We start from the raw sequence: 23,261 nt of genomic DNA on the forward strand, positions 1-23,261 counted from the left end.
CTGGGAACCATGAATGTCTGTGCAATAGTTTAATGCTAATCCATCCAGTTTTGAGATATGTAAGTGGATACTTGAAAACTTTGACCTGTTGCTGGCACTACAGAAAAAGTCACAGGGGATCATCCTCTTGAGCCGTAGACTGTATATAAAAATTGACATCAACTCCGGGTCTGGAAAATGAAACCAATGCAGAAGTGCCTTAAACTTGCATTCTATCGAATGACCATCAGGGGGCGACTCCACAGGTTGCAAAAAGAAGTCAGATTGTATTGAAGTCTATGGGAAAATGACCCTACTTGTCACTTGATTTATTACCCCAGTAAATGTTTTCGTTATGTGTTTATGGTCCGAATTGCTAGTTTGAAGTTTTCTACAATACAACACGATGTTAATTTTTCAAATTATGGTCCTATTTAAAAGAAAATGGATGTTAAAGCAGAGTGGTTTTAGGGTGTGGCTACCACGTGATTGCTACACAGAGGGACCTGCCTATTAATCTGGATAGGGCGAGAGTGGTGTGTTGAACATTTGACTTGTTGTTGTGGTTTCAGTTCATCAAAGTTAGCTCCAACATGTCTGCCTGAAAATGTCTTGTTCGGCGTTCAGTTGTTCTAAAAGACACTTGGAGGAGTCAGCGGATCAATTTTTTCCGGTAAGTACATTTTGTTTTAAGCCTATTTCTTTGCTAGCCAAAATTAGCATCCCTGTTATTATAACAGTTCAGGTGAAGATACACCTTGCTAACCGAGCTAGCCAGCTAGTGTGTCGCTGACAACTTAGCCATTGCTATACTAACGTTACCTGGCCCCACTGGACTGATAACCTGTGTAAACCTGGGTTAGCCCGTGGAGGTGTTCAGTCAAAGCCCAATAAAAAGGTACATTTAATTAACGTTAATCTAACGACGTTTGGTTTGTGTTTCTTGCACATGTGACCCAGTTTAAGTGATCTGTGTTGCGCAACATTAATGTTAGTTAATACATTGTCCATCAAGACGTCGTGATAGTTCAAGTTAGGATAATGTGACGTATACAAAATGTATAGACAAATATTTGTCATATAGATAATTGTTAATTTAATACTCAAACCAGTCCTCAACTGAAGCAGACATTCATGCACATATCCTGAAAGCTGATAGATATTTGTGATTAACTGTGATCCACCACATCTTAACTCAAGTGTTTGTTTCTTTATTGTCATTTGAAAGGTTTCCACACTGTGAAAACAGTGATCTGTGCCAACAGGAGGAGGACCTCATGTACAGAGCAGCCCATTTGTTTCCATTCATCTGGTTGTGGAGAAGGGAGACTGCATGGACATCCTTATTTCTCTAATGTGCTGTGATGATGATCCTAGAAAACTACTCCCAGATGAAATGACAGACCAATTGTTGATGAGTTTGTTTATTATTCTCTGACTTCAATATTCACAGGATCAGTTTCTTACCTGCAACTTCATTTCTGCTGTTGTTGACAGGCGATGGTAGCAACACTTAAGAACAGAATTTATAAATATTAAACTGTGATTAAATGATGGATCAGCTCTAGCACTGTCACCACCTCCACAGGTGAAAGTATTTACCAATTTGACATCAGCATGTTTTTTGATCCTTCATTGTCAGTGTTGTCGGACAACAACATTTAAATATTTCTTTTTCTATAAAAACCATCAAAAAAGTTAAAGCAAGAGCTTCATAAATAACTTTATTGAACATTAATTTAAACAATTTACAACACTGGAAACGTGTATAAAAGAATGTAATAAATGGATTAATTAAATATTGTAGTGTACAATTTACAGTCAACTAACTATTTAAAATCAAAAAATACAGTTGTGGATGAAGTTAAAGCTGAATTTCACTGTCATATGTAAGTTTGCAAAATAAAAAGAAGTAGTTGAATCAACAGTGCAACAGAACTTTTATTAACAAGTATAAACATCATTCATCATGAGTCCTAATGTGTGAGACAGTTAATATATATTTGCTCCAGTAACAATCTCCCTCTAAATAAGTGATGCTGTTGTAACAGCACAGTGATATTAACTAAAATGGCTGAGGACTATGAAATATGAACTCTAATGTTTTAAACTATTGACAGTTTGTTACAGCTACAGTGGAGTCCAAAAGTCATCTGATTGTATGTCTGACACGGGGCAGAGAGTGTAATAGGACAGTGAGGGTGTAGGGAACAAGGAAGAGCATAGCTGATAAGAATGAACAATGTTATGGCCATTATATTATCCAGACCTTGTCTGGGTGGAAAAAACATTATACAGTAATAGAGAGAAATCATATCAATATCATATTGTAGAGTATAGAGAAAAAGACAAAAGAAACAGCACTTTTATCTGAAAAAACATTATTCCCTCGTCTTAGTTGTAATAAACAGTCTGCTGAACTGTTTTACATTAAATTACAATAGAATAGAAACTAATACTCACTTTGGTGTCATTGTGCAGGTGCACATGTCATGATGGTTCTCAGCTCTCATTGATGTTCTTTATTCTGAAACAGACAGAATCATTCCAACAGATGTTTTGACTCCTGTCATCAATAATCAAATTAATGTCAACCTCATGGTGGCACTAGAGAAGAAGTCAACAGAGGCTAAATCATCTGGAGAACATGAACTGTAAATTACTCTGGGTTGTTTGTGTTTCAGCTACTCTTGTTTGATGTTTTGTAGATGCTGCAAGTATTCATGCTCTGGTTAGCTGTGGAGGTTGTTTTGCTGCTTTACATTGGAAGAGAAACTAGACAGTACAGGCGTTTGTTTTGTCAGCAGCTGTCCTTACAGCGAAAATGTGTTGGAGCGGAATGACACAGGACGTCGGATGAAATTCATCAAAACCTGCTCTCTGTATGTGAAAAAAATCCTGCTGTTACAGGCTGTCGTATCAAGAGAGGGATCACAAACCGACATACTGTATGCTGCAGAGCTAATGTAAAAGCTGCTGTGAGGTCCGCGTTGCAGCTATCAGCCCTCAGGATCAGGCCTGCAGGCAGGCAGAGTGATCACTGGTGTCAGATCTGAAGCAGCTGCTCTGCACTGTGGAGGGCTGACTCTCACTGTGGGCTATTGAAGCTGCTGTCTGCTCTCCAGGCTGAGGAAGTGGGAGAAAAATCCCTGGCTGTCAGGAACTTTTCATACATAGACAATCCAGTATTTTTTTGATTATGTTTCAACCAGTCAGACATATTCTCTTATTATGAGAGAAGCAGTCGAAGTTAGAGATTCTTGGATTTTTACTATATAAATCTCAATTTTGATGCTATTTATGCTCATTTCTCAGCGTTTTTGCAGTCAGTAATTCTCTTGTTCTTGATGGTTTCACTGTCACAGTTTTATAAATACACATGAGCAAGGGATTCATAGGACATACTGCATGATCGTACAAGACAGACAAAAGCTTTTATTTTGGAGGAGGAAGCATATAGGTTGTTGACTGTCTTCAAGTACTCTATTAATAATCACGGTGTGTTTACTGCCCCCAGTGGTCGATTCATGTCTCATTTTAATGTAAACAAATATTTGGAGCTCGGAGTTTGAATATTGAACTTTAATCGTGGGCTTCACACACACACACCCATCTTGCTGGCCCTATGCACATATCAATGCTCTTTTAATTGACTATACTTAATTTGTTATTCCTCCATTTATCTGCCATTTCTCTTCAGTATGAGTTTCTAAATTTAGCTGCTTCTCTAAGTGAATCCTGACAGTAAATTGTACTGAAGTGTGTGTCGAGAGTAAAAGAGATGTTAATGTCTTCTTGCATCACAGTTTGAGGACTATTATAGAATAGAGGGAAGGATGTGAGGAAAGATGCTGTATGGTGGACTGAAAGAAAGGAGAAAAGAAAGAAGAAAAGGATAGAAAGAATATAGATCAAACAAATGAATCAGTGTCATAATCAGGAGTGGTAAACTCGCGATTCAGGAATCTCTGTCTCTACTTGGAAGGAATACACAAGACCATGACTTGGCGAAAATGGAGAATATTCACTATAACTAAATAAGTAATTGAATAAATGAGGCATTAGTAATTAACACAAAAGAAAGACGTCAGAATCAAACAGATGAATAAAGTTTATATTTGAAGGACAAAATGAAGCGGCCACTTGGTTTGGCAATAGTCAGTTAACAGAGAAATGTGAGACAACGCTCCCTGAGATGCAGCAATGAGGTTCAGATAATCGGATGCTCAGCAGGTCTGGCAACCTCAATCCAGGTTGGATGGAGCACTAGCCTTAGGGTTCATCTATCATAAGCAGGCAGGAGGAGACTGTCCTGTAAAAGACGAGCCCATAGGTCATCTGTGGAGCAGGTTATTATGACCCGTAGTTACGTTTTGTTGCTAGGCAACATCTAGTGGCCGTAGTTATTATGAAACAAGCAAAGGGAAAAGCGCGGTGATGTAATATAAAGAGAGACAAAGTCCAAATCAGGAGGAGGTTGTGGTACGACACATGAGAGCGGTGTTCGATTCCCATGTGAAAGTATTATGTTTATGTTTCTATGATCTATGTGTGTTTTGCCAAGTTAACCACATTGTTATTATTGTGACCATGATAACAAAGATTGTCTAATATTGAGGAAGTACTTAATTTAACACATATCATCATCTTTTCCTAGACCTAACCAAGCAATGACTGATATTATAGTAACCATGGTGACAAAAGAAGGTACACCACTCTCGGTGCAGTCCACTTGATTATCATTGAAACCATGACAGCAAGGTCTGGTATGACTGCTGAAGGAGGGGGCGCTGTTTCAGGAATCACTCGTATGGGTTGTATCAGAGGGTTGACAAAAAAAACAACCTGTATGGTTGTTCAGGTTGGAGGAGGAGTTGCTGCTACACTCACTTTCCTTAACTAGACTCATTGAATAGTCTGGAAAGTGATCTTGTTGGCTGGACAACCTAAGCAAGACTTATTGAAGGACAACAATATAAAACTTTGGCTCAGTCTGGTACTGAGTTACAAACTGATGCTTGCTTCAGCTAAAGACCAAAATGAACAAGCAGTTTAAAAAAGATTATTGCAGGATAAGACTGGAGAAGACGCTCACTGACCATGTACACTAAAGTCTGTTTTTACCTCTGCTGCAATTTAATTATCATGACCAAACATCGGCGTCTTCGGGTTAGAGAAAATGCTGATGGCATTTGGCATTTTTATTGTGAGAAGGGAGGCCATTTTGTAGATCTGAGGAGAAAAGTTTTATTCAAACCAACCATTTATGTCCTTGTGCCCTCACTACACCTGAGCTGGTGTTTAGGCTCTAACCTTGTCACTTCCTGCCAGCACACATTTAAGAGCTCAAAAATCAGGGACCAGGGAGTGATGATAACAAGCTTTCTGTCTCCAACCTTTCTCACCTCTTCAGTATTCACCTCGCCACAAAAGTGCACTTCCCACCTCTCTACCTCTCTCCTATCTGACCTCACCTGGGAGCTTTTGTGGAAGGGCTGGAGAGTGCTCTTTTCTTTTTTTTTTTCTTCTGGTTTCTCTTTTGGTCTTTTATTTCATTCTGTACCAGACTTTCTGTCTGTTGTCTGTCTTGAGTTCAGTTTATAAGTTTAACGTTACCTCGACGAATATTTAATATCCTACTGTCATAGAGAAATGAATGCAGGAGTGGATTCTAGAGACAACTGAAGTTATAAAACCTTTACTTTATCACACATGTCAATTTCAAACATTTTCATTTGTCCTCATTAGTGTTTACCTCACATTGCCACATAATACAAGTTTTAGTTTTCAGTTTTTAGTTTTTAGTTTGAGTTGCATGAATTCTTCATGCATGTTAAATTTTCATTACCTCAATGAGCAGAGAGAAATTGCATCCCATGTAGATATATTATGGATATTCAAATAAACAGTGACAGAATTTTATTTTTTTTTTTATTCCTTTTGCGTGAACTACTGCGGATTTTTGGAAAACTCAACCGTCCATTTAGTAATTATATGAAAAATCTATATTAAAAATATATCCTCTTGTGTTAAACATATAGACTGTAAAAAAAGATGTACCTAGCCTTTATGACATCACCAATAGTTTCCTGAAGAGTGGTTTTGAGGCTCAGAGTGAGCTGCTCTGCCGTTGCCATCTTGGCAGTGTCTGACTGCCTAACTCTCGGCTAATCCAAAAATGGGCAAAGGGGTGGAGCAGAGGCTTTGGTACATGCCGGTTTGTGGCAAGCATACACCTGTCACTCAAAGAGGCCACACCCTTGATTATGCTGAACTTAATGCATAATTAAGTAACCCTAATAACCCTAATAAAATGTAAATGGCTTTGTTTTCACCCCCGTACAGTTGTCATGAAGGGGCAAATTAGCTATAGAGACATAAACAGTTTCTTGTACCAAGCTGTAAACATGTTTATTTCTGCTCTAAAGTTGGACATTTTGACATGGGAGTCTGTGGGGATTGACTCACTGTTGGAGCCAGTCTCAAGTGGCCATTCAAGGAACTGAAGTTTTTGTGTTGGATTTATTTTCTTTCCCTGAAGGTTGCTGCTTGGTCAGACCATACATAGGAAACCATGTGCTTACATGCTAGCATGTTCTCAGAAACACTAGCCACTGCATCTACCACAGATGATTGTTGTTGCACTAGTATTGTAGCACATAAAATTAAAAGGAAGTTGCAACCAGTTTTCTGGGAAGTTGGATGTATGATATGATAACATCATTTTTGACAACTAAGACTTTTACTCTTGGGGAGGAGTTTCATTTAATTACTGTTCTCTCCCCCCCCCCCCTTCTCCACTTCCTTCCTGCCTCCTTCTCGCTGTCATCAGTGGGCTCCAGACAGATGAAGGCGTCACCCTGTTGGAGATCCTGGCTCGCATGGCCAAAATCCAGATGATGGACTACGCAGAATTCTCGTATGTACACAGTATCTGCTTTTTTAAAATATTTTTATTTGTCAGTCACACTCTTGCACAGTGCCCCCTCCTCCTTCCAGTGTTAATGCTGTTCGTTCTCATAGAGTGAGCATCTAACCCTAAAGCTGGTTTTTGTTTCTCGTGGTAAAAACATCTCATTTGTTCATTTATGTGTTGGATTATCATTAAAACCGCAAACCTACACATTTGCTGTGTTTGCTGCTACTCTGAATAATCAGTTGCTATTGAGAAATGTTGATCAGGCTGCACCTGTTCTGGTTAAAAATGCCAATACTGTATATAGAATCTGTTCAAAACAGAGCCAGCACACTGTAAGTGACACATTTCACACCATGAATGTATTTTAACAAGCATAAACCAGGCAAGATTAGTGGAGCATCTTCTTATTCGAAGAAATGTCAGCCTTTCACACGTTCAACCACAGACAACCTGCAAACCTTTGGTCAATGTGGAGAAAAACATGGTGCAAAAATATACAGATGTCAGTTTTAATGAATATTGTTTCAGTCTAATATATCTATTTAAACAAAATCATGATCACAAATAAAAACTCTGGAATTGCAGACCTCCACTAAGTCTGCACAATCCTTGAAATTTCTTACTATAATTACAGTTCTTACAACTATGATCTTTAATAGATAATGCTCCGCCCATCTTGTGTGCCCAAGTGTGTAACAATTAATCTCTCTATTATTATTAATCTCTTTCTATCATTGACAGTGATTCGTGTATACTGTGTCATTGCATATATATACAGTATATATATATATGTGTGTGTGTGTGTGTGTGTTTGTGTATATATTTAAAGAAATATACAAAAATTAAGGGGGACAACATAATATATAATCAAATCTAATTACACAAGTCAACTGCCTGGAGTGACTGAAAAGGCTCAGGCCAAAGCAAAATGCTTGTATATACCTGCCTACACGAACATTATCCCCTGAAGGACTGAATGATGACATGTCATGCTCTAAGACGTTGAGGGACTTTATAGATTTATCTATGGCACACTCAAGACACCAGGAGGTGATATGTTTACATCCTTTGAATGACTTATGCAAGCTTCAAAGCTGATGTTTTCATTCAATAGATTGTAATTTCTGTAAAGAATTGTCACACACCTGGCCACGCAAGATGGGTGAAGTATTACATTTTTAAGAACTGTTTAAGACTGAAATGTTCGGTTCATCAATAAATTGTGATGCTGAGTAAGAGCAGTGTGATGATAAAAAATGCCATGATCATCTCAGTCTGTGTTTGGACCCCAAACTGTGTCAAAAAGCACTAAAAGAAAAGTCCTCACAATGTAAGTGGGTCAACACGGCCTATAGTAGAGCAACACACACACACACACACACACACACACACACACACACACACACACACACACACACACACACCAGCAATGTGCAGTCTGTTAGGTAAAGTAAAAGCATTTAAATTATAATGTCCTTCTAAAACTCCCATTACCCTGTGATGTAACAGTCCCTCTGGACATGTAGTCCTGCCAACTGTCAGACAGCCAAGCAGTTCAATTAAATTTAGAATTACATTTGGAAAAAGCTTCAAATTCGTCACTGTAACATTTTGAAAACCACAAACGTCTCTGTCTTCAGACTAGAAAGACTGTAGGAGCAGAGGTGTGTTGATGACTCATGTCCATAGTGCGCTTTACATTCTCATCAACAGTCACTTCCTACCTGTGGGCTCGAGTGGGCGGCAATTTTCTCAAAGGACGCGTGTCACATACTGAAACTTCTTCAGATATTCCCCTTAGATTGAGCGTTACCCCCCCACCCCCAAGAGTGTCAGATCAGAGAGGGCAAACTGGTGGGATCAAAACAGAGAGATCTTCCAGTGGTGCAGGACATTAAAATCAGAGGTGGGAAAGAGAAAGAGAAAGAGAAAACACTGCCCTTACAGAGACGAAATCCAAGGACGTTGTCTTATTTTCATTCTGTCAACATATTTTCCTGCTCTAGGGGGAAAGAAAGCAATGAGGAGCTGCTTGTCCGGGTTATTGACATGTTGGAGTTGAGCCGCCGCTGAATGCAATCATTTATTAATGAGACTGAACTCTGCCTGAACCCTCTCTCACTCTCTCTTTCTCTCTGTCTCTCACTCATTCTGTTATTATCTGTTTCTCTCAATCTTTGCCTCTATCTATCCCTCCGTTTCCTCTCCTCCTTCCCTCTCAAATCTGCTTCTTTCTCAGTTTGTCTCACTTTATTTCTGTTTTCTCTCTCGGTGTCTTTGTCCATCGTCTGTCACTTTCAACCTCTCCCTCTCTTCCTTCTCAGAGTTGTTGCTATATTTTAGCAAAGGTGACTTTGCAGTGGGTTGTGAACATTTTCAATGCGGCTAGTAGCAAAACAAGTGCTGCTGCACTTATTTTATAGGAGACTTATTTTAACCAGGATCTCAATCAAGTGTTGACCATCACCTGTCATGATGAGTCATGATAATATTATATAAGTTAAAGCTCCATATTTTCCTCTTCTGTGTTTTATTTGAAGTGTTGATCCATAAGAAGATATATTTGTGGTTTTAAGAACCAAAAAACCATCTCAATGTAGTTTCACATCTCCTCTCTCTGGCTTCTCTCTGGAGCTCTAGTAACAACAGGTCAGTGAGCCAATCAGAAGACAGGAGGCTCAGAGCCTCTCTTCTGATCGACTGACTGTTTTCTGAGTGATTGAATGAAAATAAAGCAGATTTCAGGTAAACACTCAGAGAAACCAAATCCTGCAAGGTTAGATGGTGGATACAGGTGGGCGGGGCTTGGGGCATGGCTGAGAGCGGTGACTGCTTTGTTGTGACATCATAAAGTTACAGAAGTAACTTAGTGAATACAGGCTGTGTGCATTTCTCTGTGGACTGAGGCTTTGATACTTTCACAGTACTAATATAGAACCTAGACCTGCTTTATAATCAAACAACCTTTATACTATATGGAGCTTTTAATGCTGTGATCTGACAACAAGGAATAGTAGCTGTTACCTCAAAAGTAAATGTCACAGTTCTCGCTTGACCTTGGAGATAATAGCTTGATGAAACAAGTCCAACTCAAGTTCCACTTACTAGCTTTCATTGGGGCTTTTAACCACATCATAGAGTCCTTATCAGAATAATCATTATGCCTTTTTTTCCCACAAAGTTTTTTTCTTTTTTGCCAATACTTGATACCCTCAGCTCTTTAGGCCCTTTGGTTGAACTGAGCACTTTGGGTATGAACCATAATAAAAAGGAACAAGTAGCTGTTGCTTGTGTTTGTTGCTGCCTTGGTCCCAGATTTCAAGAAATAAGTTGAGTACAGTGAAAGGAATACTGATAGTAATGATGGTCAAAACTGAAAATAAGACCAAGCTGTAATATACTTTTGCTTCTAACACTGAAGTTACTAAAGTTGACTGCATTGTACCTCACACACAGACAAACACACACACACCACCCCAGCCTATAATGCTAGTCTTCACAGCACCTCCAAATTGCCAGGAAGCCAATCAAACCCATGAAATAGAACATCACAACATCTCGCTCTGTCTTCCCCCTCCAGCTGTTTTGGTCTCTTTTTTAGTTGTTGTTGTTTTCAAATTATCTTCCTTTTTCCAATTACTTTCCTCCATGGCTGACACTGTGACCGTTGTTATGCACCCGTTCATCAAAGCACCAGCACCTTTTCCCTCAGATGCATACTCCAAAGACCACAACTGATGGTGACAAGTATTAGCAAAGTATGACCTGCTACTGTTCTAAAGCATCTGAGAACCAAATCATTTAGTACCAACATTTCCACTGTCCCAATTTTGTCTTAACTGCCTTTAGTTTTCATCCTTTTTCTGTCAGTTTGAGAACCGCTGCTAAATGTTAACTCTAGCCTGTGCTGTGTCTCAGATCGGATACTTCAGTACATGTGCTCACATGTAGCACACCGTGTACACAGTATACTCACTGGTGTTGTGCCTGAATTTCTATCAAACACCGCTGTTGTGCAATCACCGCAAATGGCAATCACACCAGGTGACCACGATTATCGCTCACCTGCCGGCCGTTTTCCTCACTTGACTTCAAAACGAATGTTTTACTTTCCTGTGCCTGTCCCTGTGTCACACCACATGGAAATTAGGCCGCCATCGTCACTGACGACAAGGGTTGCCACCTTCTCTGTGAAGAAATAAGGGACGCCCAGCCCCTGCTGATGCAAAGAGAGAATTTTTGATTTCAGAATGCCAATACACACTGTTTCATGTGCTTCTAACCCAAAATAACAAAAATATCAAGGGTAACAAAAAATGTAGCCTAATTCTGATTTATAATTAGTATTTGAGAGGAAAGTCAGAGAGAGAGAGTGTGAGAGAAGATGACATGCAGCAAAGGGCAACGGGTTGGACTTGAACCCAGGCGGCTGTGGTTAGTACTAAGCCTTCAGGGCATGCAATCTATCCGGTGAGCCACCGGGGCGTTGTACTACTGTCTTTATCTGTAGAAGGAAACCATATGTGTGTTTTCTCACAGCACACAGCGCTTGTCAGTCTCCTGCTCATATAATAAAAACTAAACCTGTAGGCTATAACTGCTTTGGTTTTACTTGACATCACATTATTCACATCACTTCGAGGACACAGTTTATTAACGAAATGATGTGTATGAAAATACAGGACACATTTTGTCCCATACAGGATTGGTGGCACCCAAATCAGTCGCCGTCTTCACAAGTACAACCTTTTCAAATACGCTGGTGGTCCCACACCTTTCGCTACACAGCCAAGATGGTGACCGTTGAGGGTGAGAAATGACAGTTTTGAGTGCACCATGTTGCATGTTGCTGTACTTGTCAAAATAGAAAGTTTGAGTATGTAAGTTCGTGAACCGAGACACACCACCTGTATTTTCTTTAAAGTGGGAAAATGTCACAATGAAGTGTAGTCTCAGACCTAGTGCCGGTGTTTTGGGTGTGGTGCACAGTGGACAGCTCACGAAATAAAACAAAGCAAAATAAAACATTAGTAAATCATATTAAAAAAAAAATTCTTTCTTGGTTTCAAATTTGACATTTGATTAAAGTGCTCTCTTCTTCATACTGACAAAAGACAAAACTATCAGCATTAACACATAGTGTGCACACTGTTCTGCAGTATTATATAGACCAATTATGAAATGGTGATTACTGTGAATCATTTTGGATTATTTCTCTCTTATCTGGTTTGTACTTCACATATGTTTATGTTATCAAGTATTGATTTTTTCAATGACGTGTTGATTATGTAACGTGTGTGTCCTCAGAGAGGTGATGGTTGAAACTTTTTACACTGATAGAAACACTGGGATTTAACACTTGAACACTGATGCTGGTAGAGTGTGTGTTGGTATGTACCTGTGTGTGCTGAGGTTTTCATGCAGTAAATTGAACAACTTCTAAACATAAACTGAAGTAAGAGACAGAGAAAAGAGGACAAATGTGGACATTCATGGATTTGTGAATGTGGGGATTGGGTGGTTTGGGGTGGTATGATTCACACACAAACACACACACACACACACACACACACACAAACACACTCACATACATACCTTTACACATACACACCCTCTCTGCCCGCCCCCGCCACCCGGCCCTGTTGTTCTCGCGGCACCTCGCCGTGCTGCTCGGCTGCTGGATTGAGTCCCTGGGTGGCCCGTACTGTTCTCCTGTTCTAATGCACCTTTTGTCTTTGTTCTGCCATTCTGGGAATGACGGGAGGGAGCTATACACTGGGCAGAGTGATGGATTGGAGGCAGAGAAAGCGAGAGAGCGACAGAGAGAGAGAGAGAGAGATACAGAGAGGGAGAGAGGGAGAAAGCCGGGGGTCTCTTTTGTTGCGAGCGCAGTGAAAGCCCAGCAGGGGGAGCCGCCTTGACAATTTGTCAGCGGCGCCACGCTTATTTTCCGAGGCCGTCCGGCTCCTCAGCGCTGTGGCAGTGACAGTCACCTTCACCAGAAGAAGCGAGGCCAAAGACAAAGGCTTTAAATTGACTCTGAGCCTGATTTACCCAGCCTGCCTCTGGTCTTTACCGCCCTGCCCCTCAAACACACACAGCTTTTTTTTCCCTCCTTTTTTTCCAACTTATATTTCGCATATTTAAATTCAACTTTAGAAAATGTTCAGTTTGTCACTGAAGGACGTTTACACTGAGTGGATTCATCCTTTTTTAAATGCAGGCACCATTTCATCAAATGGAAATATTAGTGAGAAACTTTAGTAAGAGCTTTATTTTCCCCAAAATTACATTTTTAGTAGCTTTTTCAACTTCTGGGTCCAAACAAAGCTTGGCTACACAAGATGAATTTAATATATTTGGTTGTTTCAAATCCTAAAACGAGACAGAATAAGGCAGGATCAAGAACTATAAGTGAGACTCTTGTTTATCTTGTCATCCTGTTTATTTAATGTGTGAACACAGAGGTGTTGCTGCCGCGATGCTCTGATGAGAATAAAAGTGCAACATGTAAATGTAAACATTAGTGATTAGTACAGTACAAATTAGTCTTTACAGTGTTGAATATTCAATGTCTAAAACTGCAGTTGTGTGTTGTGAATATGTGAGACACAGCGTTGCTTCTCAGCTCAAACTCAGCAAAGAAATGAGTCTTTAAAAGTTTATTACATTTATCCTGCATCAGGTTGGACGATGAGGCAGCAAACACAGACTTATCGGAGCAGATCCGCGTAAATAAGAGTTGTCTTAACGTCTGTTTACAGAGTTGTAATGGAGAGCACATGGTGTATTATCACCTTCATTGATTACCTGGTTTGTTTTCAACAGTCTGAAGGTCGGAGTACGACTCAGAAAGCTTCGGCGGCGGGAAGAGTTGTATCATCTTTAGCTGCAGTGACTTCATGTCAGTCGCACAGGTCAAAGGTCAACCTCTTACCATCAGATCAACAATCTAAAGCCCTCCAGTGACAAAGGCAATTAAAGAAAATTGTCCCCGAAACAATCTAGAATTGTAAAAAAAAAAGTAAACATTTATATTCATATCTTGTTAATGTGTTGAACTGCTCTCTATCTTCTATCTATCTTCCTAATTGATTGTAAAGGGATAGTTCACACACTTTTCACAGATACCCATTTTCCCACATACCTTAGTGGTATACAGTCATGCAGACAGTTTTGATTTGATGTGACAAATTGAAAAAATAATGAAGAACCAACCTTTTTAGTTGAAACTGTTTTCTGACTCAATTATCCAAAAATAACTATGACATTGTTTCCAGAAAGAAACCTTCCTGTTTGTCTAAGTATCGTTGTTACTGGCTGAACTGGTCTGTAAGGTTTAAGAAGTTGTATTGACTGTAACTGTCCCTCCCTCCTCCCTGCCCGTACATTTATCCTGCATCTGAGCCACCGTACAAACTCCCCTTCATCCATTTTCCAGGCAGCACCTCAACCTTACACCTCACACAGCAGCACCACATTAGCATATTACAACAACAGAGAACGTCTCTGAACAAAGTAGTTAGCGACCCGTGCGACCTCAGCCTCTGAAAAGACAACAAAACTTCCCTTTTCTAGCAATTTCCTTTTGGGGGTTGAAGCCAGAGAGCAGCGGAAGGTCAACGAGCCTGCGGCAAAACTTCCACACTGGCAACGTATGAATCATAGAAGCGAGCCTACACACTGCGCCAGGACACTAAACAAACCTGGAGAATGACTCACACCCTTACGTATCATTTGGAACAATTCGATACTGATTAGATAATACTGATGGTGAGCGCTTTCAGCACAACGGCCTTGGAAATGTTTTTAGCTGCCGCCGCGGCCCGATAGTGGTCGAGGGCGAACCGGCGGGCGGGAGGGAAGCGTGGATGTGGGCGGCTTCTCAGAGCCTTTGACTGTAGCTGGCCGCCAAATAATGATGGCTGTTGTGTAACCGTCACTGAGTGTAGACTGGAGGGTTTCGTTTTTTTTTTTTTTGATACAGGAGGGTCGAGGTGATGTAATGTCTGTGTCTGAGCTGAAGGGTCATATCAAAAAGCTGCCACTAGGAGGAGAGAGCGGGCCTAAACTGGCTGGATGTGAGGATGATGGACCGGGTGTAGGCTGATAAGACCAGAGGTGTGAAAATCTACACCTTTACCAGACATTTAGTCTCAGTTAAGAGTCTTAAATGTCTGTTTCTTAAGAAATGAGTGAAAAAAAAATCATTCATTTTGGTACAGCACAACGAACAGTGGGATCCAAAGGTCTGATCCACTTTGTGTGGTCTCAGACCTTTGGATCCCACTGAATATGTGCAGTTCTTTTGTTCCACAATCAGCTGCTGTTCGATAAAAACACCATCTAGTCCTGAGTGTAAAACAAGATTAAATAGAAAGAAATAGAAAGCAAAAAAGAACTCTGTCCTAGAAAAGCATGGAACAAGTAGATTTGTAGAAGGAACCACTGACCTTTTCACTCATTTTTTATAAAATCAGATTTGTAGCACTCGACAGAGTGGACAATTTTTACAGAAAAGTTCAATATACTGTAGTTTTTGAGGTTCTATATTCTTATTAGAGAGCTTTTAAGGCTTTGCCACTTTTTAATATTTCCATTCAGGGACTTTCTTTTCTTTTCCTTCCAGAAAATATTATGTTTTTATTCCAATTCATCAGATCATAAAAATTGGTATAAAAATGTCATCTTTTTCGGAGCTTTTAGTACCTCTTCCTTATGAGGATTATATATTATTGTTAAGGAACATGTAATCCTTCAACTAATTTGAAAAAATGCTCAATATAATGGAGGTTTTAATGGTGTTATGACCCCAGATTGTCATTTCTGATGTTCTGCATGTATCACTTGTCAATTTTTTTATTAGCAGTACTTTTGCTTCGGATGCTCGAGCATATTTTAGTGCTAATATGTCTTCCCTAAGTTAACGATCTTATCACTCTCACCACTGACAAATTTATAAATCAATACAAACATTGTGATTTCAGGGTATCAGCTCCACTTTGTTTTGAAGAATTCGTCTTTCACGGCACTTTAAAGTGAACCTTTTTAGGTTCATCCTTCAGTATCTATGAGAAAAAGGAGCATTCAGTCCATAGAGATGTTGTCTCTCTTTCAACCAAAGACTGAACTTATGTTTTATCTCTTTAAACATGACAGGATTCGTGTCTCTTGTCAGTCATACCATAAGAGGAGCTGTCACTTTTTTTTTTTCTCCAGATAGTAGGATATGTCATTTCAGTTTAACACACCTGGCTGCTGCAGCTGGATTAAAACCACCAAAGGTCAAAGATGTTTGACCTGGTTTTTTTTAATGGAAAAATCCAGGACAAATATGCGGTCTTCAGTTGAAAATGCATGCACTGATTGCATTTAACACTATAAGAAATACAATTCATGGAAGAAGCTTTTGGGTTTACAGGTCTCAAGTTTCAACCTGAATCCTTTGCTTAATAATATAAAGTATATCATCATCTTGTATTCTACCATGATATAAGTCCTGCCATTGTTTTGTCCCAAATGATAAATATGAGCAATAGAGGATGTAGAAGTCACCTCCTGTCAGCGTCTTCGCCCCGGTGAGTGACGAGGTTATTTACAGGCTTCAGAGTCGATGTGGTGTCTTTGTGCACGAGCGGCCCCGGGTGCCAGAGGCCGACAGATGGATATGTGATCAAGTCAACATGAGTGATTTTTCCCTCTTCATCACACACAGACTTTGCCTGGGCCGGCTGATGAATCACTTCATAGATGTGACAAATATATCCACCTCAGAGGAGGAATAATGCTCAGAAAAATGAGTCGGTGCGTGGTATGGAGTCTCTTTGTCTGCTCAGGATTTAGATTTAAATAAGACTCCAAAGCAGATCTTATTTGGACTATAGTAGCTGTTACAGTATAGACCAGGACAGCACATAGTCGAGGTCATAACAAAAGTAAGAGGTTGTGTTATTTTCTTTTTTTAATCCAAGCACTCACCAAGTTTCCCCCCGGGGATCATTAATTTGACCCGGTCTAATTAGTTTGTTATTGCACCTTAAACATTAGAGTATAACATTAATGCTGCATAAAAACCTGGTGGATGTGAGTTCGATGCTGTTTGTGTTTTTCTTTCATATACTGACCTCAGGGCCCGAGAAACCCAATTAAAAAGCCACAACAACAGTTAGAATAACTGCATGGCTGGGAATGTCAAACGACAGCTGTTTATCTAAAAGGTTTTTTAATTTCTTTATTTTTCATTTTAGGTAAATTGGGGCCAGTGTAGAAGCCTCTGCTGCTGGATGGATTTGATGATTAGAGAAATGTTGATCAGAAAATTGTATGGAGAGAAAACCTCTGTTAGATGTAACTTCACTGTACATTCACATGTACAGTGTAATATCACTGTACATGTGAAGGACTTTTAGAATATGAAAATGAGTAATGACATGTTATTGTATGTGGTGAAATACTGCACAAAAGCCACATGTGCTTTTGTTTTCTGCATTCCTCTTAATTATTTTGATGCTCGTATTACTTTATTTTAATTTCCAAGTGACATTTAGGACAGTAATTTTTTTTTACTATATCTGAAGAGGCTCACCCCACAGCCTGCAAAAACACACTCAAAACCCACAATGAAAGTGCAGCAATTTAAATCCATCAACCTGAAACGAAAAACCACTTTTCTGAAAACCTGAAAACATTCTGAATGTTTTGTCTGCCATCAACATTAGGACAGGACCTGCTCCATTACTGATGTCACCATATTTTATAACAGCGTTGTTACAGTAGCAGTCACTTCCTATAGCAGCTCACAATGCGTCCTGGAAGGGGGCCTGGTAATATATCTTTCCTGCTGGGCCTTTAGTCTGAATTACAGCAGGAAAAACAAAAGGTTAATCACATTGGGAGACTCCGCTCTGCCTCTGACCACCCAGCGTCTCTCTGTGTTTCCCTCACTATTGCAATTCAAGCTGCTTTATTGGCATGAACGTTGGATGAACAGGGGGGGCTTAGGGGTGGGGGTGGAGGGTGGGCACCTTCCAAAGCACCTTGAAAAACAACAGAGATACCTCTGTGGCCCCTTCCTGCCCGTGTCGCCGTCTTCTTCTTTCCTTGTGTCGCCGTCCCACTTTCTGTGCCCCTCAATTTTCATCTACACGACTATATATGCGTTGCAATTACCATACGTCGAATCAAAATGTAAATGCATCATAAGCCAGGCTGCTGGAAATGCATTCGCTTGTCGGAAAATCACGTATCAGAGCGTCCCTCTTGTTGATGGCCAAAATCTTCTCATCCCCCCCAATCCCCTTCTCTTCATTTCCCAGCGTGCTTAAATGCCGGCGGGCACATTACATTGAGATTCAAGAGGTTATCTCACAGTGGTGATGGGGATTGCAACAGCCTAAAGGATCGCCACAGGTTAAAGCTTTTTTTAAAATATTTATTTATTTATTTTTCCAAGCGCACACGTATGGCTGAGCTTTAATGAGCACAACTGCTTTTCTCCCTACGTCTGAAAAATAAAACCTCATCGCGGTGGAAAATAGATTCTGAGGATGTCTTTTGTGAAGCTTTTAACTCTGTATGTGTGTGTGTGTGTGTGTTTTATACAGGGTGGTGGGCCCCGCTGTGACCTTCAAAGTGAGGCCGAACACTCACAACGTCAGCACCACAGATGTGGCCAACGTGGCCGGTAGGTTCTCCTTGGCTGAGTAATGTTGTCTTTATACTGACAGAGAAAAAGACAGGCCATTATCATTGGCTCGCTGCTGCACCTGAGGCCCCAGATAAACGTTTTTCAAAACTTATGACTCCTCAGTTTTTCTTTTGTTTTTTTTCTTCTTCCCTCTGAGAATCATCTTATACCCACACTGGAACTTCATGGCAAGTTTTTTCTATTCCTTTGTGATGAGTTTGGTTTTAGTTTGGATAATTCTTTTGGTATTGGCCCATTTTGAAAGGAAGCCAGCAACAAAGGAAGCCATGTTTGGCTCCATAATGGAACGCCATCGGAGCGTTGGATGTGTGCCTAAAAGAACTAGCAGGAAAGAAAGAGACACCAGAAATTGATTGTGTTTGGGAAACGACTCAGTTCATCAATGCATATGTAAATATAAAAGTAAAAGTCGGTAAGGTAGAGTTTTCTTACAGTCTTTGTTGAATTCAGTTCACTTAGCTAATAGGCACAAGCAGCTATTGGGCAAGCTAGCTTGTTAAGTCAGTGTTAGCTGACTTAACAAAACAGCTAACAACTTAAAAAGGGGATTGGAAGCAGCACAGAACTTTTTGAACAGCCCCACTTCACTATCACACCAAACTGCCACTAGTTTACACTTTAGTCTGATTTCTCACAGTCATGCTCCACCCCAAAAATATTTCATCAGGAAATACATCACATTAAAGAAATAAAGATACAATCCAGCCCTTCAATTCAATTTGGCATGACTACCAAAGCTGCCTTGTGTTAAATATGTCAGCTAATAATTTCTGAAATGAAATCCGAGGACAATTCCAGTATGACCGTCATATATATCATTATAATATCCGATGTTGTTATTTATGAAATAAAAAAGGAGGACAGTTCCGGTTTCGTGTATTTTGACCATGGTAACTGTTGTATTGTAGAAATGATAAAACTCTTTGCACTCTTAACAGTTCAAGATTTGCTCACTATATTTGTAGATTATATGGTAGCCTACAACTACAAGCTACCTACGTCCGGTAACCCCGCCCCTGATTCTGAGCACGGGTCACCTCCTGGCTTGAATAGATGTTTATGGTTATGTAGTGGATTCAGAAATTTCTAGCTGAGTTCTGCACAGCAGTTTTCTCTAAAACCAGGCGAGCAGGTGGTTAGTGGTAGAACAAGGGTGATATGAAGCCGCTATAGTGAGCAAGCGCAACTTGAGACATCTGCCTGTTCTTTCCATCTGGTCTGTTTTTAATTAGTTATAATTAATAAAAATGGGGGCATTTCCGGGGACAGCTCCAGCCAGGAACAGGCCACCAAAACTGGGACTGTACCTTGAAAACGGGGGCGTCTGGTCACCCTAAGCGAATGTACTACCGCCCCAGGAAGCCCAAAATGGCTTACCCCCGCAGCAGCAGTCTGAGGCTGAACTTGTGATGAACGGAGCTCGAGATCCAGCTCGACCTCTTCAAAATCTCACTGAATCTGATTGTTGTTTTGTTTTTTTTTTCCGTTATGAATTAGCTCACACTCGGCTGTGCCAGAACACAGCTGATTGTGCTCACACATACTGTGAGTGATTGTAAGTCATTTGGAGGAATAAAACATGATTCACTCACTCTGAGTTTTTAAAGTTTCGCTGATTGGAGAATGTTAATCCAAAAAACAAAAAAAAACAAAGTGAAGGGCACAGTTACATTGAACATACATATTTGGAAGTGGTTGACCGAGTGGTTGACCCAGACTAAGGAAAGTTTATTGTGAACAATCATCTTTGCTTTAACCACCTAATCTCATCTGACTCATGTTTGCCAAGAGAAACATATCCAGTGAAAAACTGGAACACAGTAAAATGAAAAATACTAAAGCAGCACTCCAGTATCAAAAGAGACAGATGAGCAACAAAGGATAAATCTCTACATGCAGGGTGCAGAATAACAGCAGCATCTCACAATAGTAGTGCAAAAAACATTTTGTAAAGGACCTTTGTAAAGGATTCAATAAGTAATACTCAATGAGACAGTGTTCGTCTTTGTTCATGGGGTTCTTAGCATTATATTCAGTGTGTTTACATGCACTCTTGTATTTCAGGTTGTTAGACTCTCATTGTTATGGTTCGTGTGATTTCAGGAACTTGGATAAACCCTAATCCTGGTTTTTAGAAATCCACATATACGAGCTGCAGTATTCCAGATAGATGAGTAAACATGCTATCAGTGTTCGTGTTCGCTGTCTGCCATGTGTGCAGGTGTATAATAGTCGATGCAGGTGTATAATAGTCGGTCATAACAAAAAATGTTATGATAAACGTATGGTACGTTCTCTGTGATCATGTGGCGAAACTAAAGCCAGCCGAATGCATGTTCCTCGTAAACATCATATTGGGATTGTGATCAAAAGCAGGACTCAAGAAAGATTCAAAACCAGGAAAATAATATGGATGTGGTCTTATTCATTGGGAGGATTTTGTCTACCACCTTTTTTTTTTCCATCTGAAGCAAATGACGACAGTTCCTCAGCGATTCTGTTCCAAGATCCTCCGAGTCAAAATGTCTCAGACCTGCCTGTTCTGTGGCACGCAGAGGGACTCTGTAGTAATCTCTCAGGTGTGTGTGTGTGTGTGTGTGTGTGTGTGTGTGTGTGTGTGTGTGTGTGTGTGTGTGTGTGTGTGTGTGTGTGTGTGTGTGTGTGTGTACCGGGCTACAGTGTGACTCACGGTAATGAGGCGAGGGTGTTGATGAAGTGGGGAATAAAGAGAGGAGGAATGTTTGCCATTAGCCAAGCTGTCAGTCCAGTGAGAGAGCAAGAGAACTGTCCTGATATTCCCTGGGCCCAGTTCCTGATACACAGACACACGCACACATGCACACACACGCACACACACACCCACACACACACGCACACACACACACACACACACACACACACACACACACACACACACACACACACACACACACACACACACACACACACAGAGGCTCCAAATCACCTGCACTGGGAAATTGGCCCTGTCAAAATAACTTACATGAGTAGCTCACTGTCTGTTTTTTTCCCGACATCTTATCCCTGCTTGATAATTGCAACCCCACCTCCTTCACACACGCACACACTCTCACTTTTTTTGTCACCCACCCACACGCACACACACACACACACCACACACACACACACACACACACACACACACACACACTCTGTGCTGATTATGCAACAGCTTCTCTCCTGTTTTTAAGTGCTATTGTTGCTGTCGGCTCCCGCTTGCTGTGCGGGGTCACGGATGAGCCTCGATTGTTATTAATGCAAACATTTGACAGAACGTGCTCGAAATGAAATATGGCGTCCTCTCAGCTAAAGTGCAATAGTGTGGGCGGGCCGTCTTTAAAGTGTCGTTTGTCATATTCAACTAGAATATCAATCCATCCCAAAGCGTACATTACCCCTCCCACCCCCCCGGCTGGGGTTTATAGTGCTTTTCTGAAACATTAAGCTTTACACGGCCATTGTAACGACGACGTTTTATCATCATTTAAAGCCGCTTGGCAGCCGATGCCAGTGAGTGGACGTCCGTCGCCTCTGTCACAAACTTGTGTGTTTGGGTGGAAAGCTCATGGCAGCTGTGTTAAAAATAATTCAGTTTTATTTGATTCAGTCTCCACGAACACATCAGTGAGACGTCAGAGAAATGTTTAAACCAGGAGTTATGCTGGAGGAACGAATCAGATTCCGGAGACTGTAGTCTGCCGTGCTGTCCAATCATATGTTTCTAATATTCAGGAAATTTGTCAGTGAACGCGACATCACAGCGGACAATCCATTCACATAAACACACAAGGCCTGTCAAGTCTTCATAGTCACTATTTTTATTATGTATAAATATTATATTTATTAATATTCTCAGATTTTCATCCCATATTTTTGGTTTCATATTCTTTAATGTCATTGATACTTTCCCGAAGGGCGTCTCATAATTATTAAGATAAATGTAGCTATACAGTCTTTATAGAGGTCTGTGATATTAGCAATAATTATGTCCTGTCCAGGGTGTGCCCCGCTCTCGCCCAGTGTCAGCTGGGATTAGCTACAGCCCCCCCCCCCCGGCAACCTTAAAAGATAAGCAGTACGGCTAATGAATGAATGAATATGGTAAATGCAATAATTATTTATACCATATACATCTATATTATCTATATTATAATTATTATTATCAGTAGTAGTAGCTCAGAAGTAGTTATGAGTAAAATTTACATATAAATGTGAGTAAAAGTACTTATTATGGCCCATCTGCTCTTTTATACTGTATATTATATTATTGACCTGATGCATTAACATGTATGTAACATTTAAATGTTGTAGGTGATAAAGTAGGGCTCAATTCGAACCTCTTTAGAAATGATTTGAAATTTATCTTTATCTGTTTTTCTGCACTAATGGATCAGATCTAAAGCTGATAATATGTTTGTATATAAAATCTATAGTTAAAAGTATAAAGTACAAAGTATAAAGTAGTCTAAAACACACGACTGGAGTAAATATACTTAAATAAATGTGGCTATATATTTCTACTGTAATACCAAACGTGAGGCCAGTTGTGGCCGCAGCCTCACAGGAGCCGCGTCTCCTCCTAACACCGGATCGATTGTGACCCCGGCCTCCAGGTGCCACAAGGTCCGATTAATGCAG

General features: G+C 40.3%; 1 protein-coding gene across 1 annotated transcript in view; it reads left to right on the forward strand.

Annotated features, from left to right (window-relative positions):
• LOC130179228 (receptor-type tyrosine-protein phosphatase N2-like) overlaps positions 1–23,261 on the forward strand; it is a 231,040-nt gene that overhangs the window by 68,235 nt on the left and 139,544 nt on the right. Inside the window, exons 10-11 of the mRNA XM_056392074.1 lie at positions 6,812–6,898; positions 18,502–18,581. Of these exons, the coding sequence (XP_056248049.1) occupies positions 6,812–6,898; positions 18,502–18,581 (167 nt within the window). The remainder of the gene's footprint in view (positions 1–6,811; positions 6,899–18,501; positions 18,582–23,261) is intronic.

Source organism: Seriola aureovittata, chromosome 12 (assembly GCF_021018895.1).
Source record: "Seriola aureovittata isolate HTS-2021-v1 ecotype China chromosome 12, ASM2101889v1, whole genome shotgun sequence".
Lineage (NCBI taxonomy): Eukaryota > Metazoa > Chordata > Actinopteri > Carangiformes > Carangidae > Seriola > Seriola aureovittata.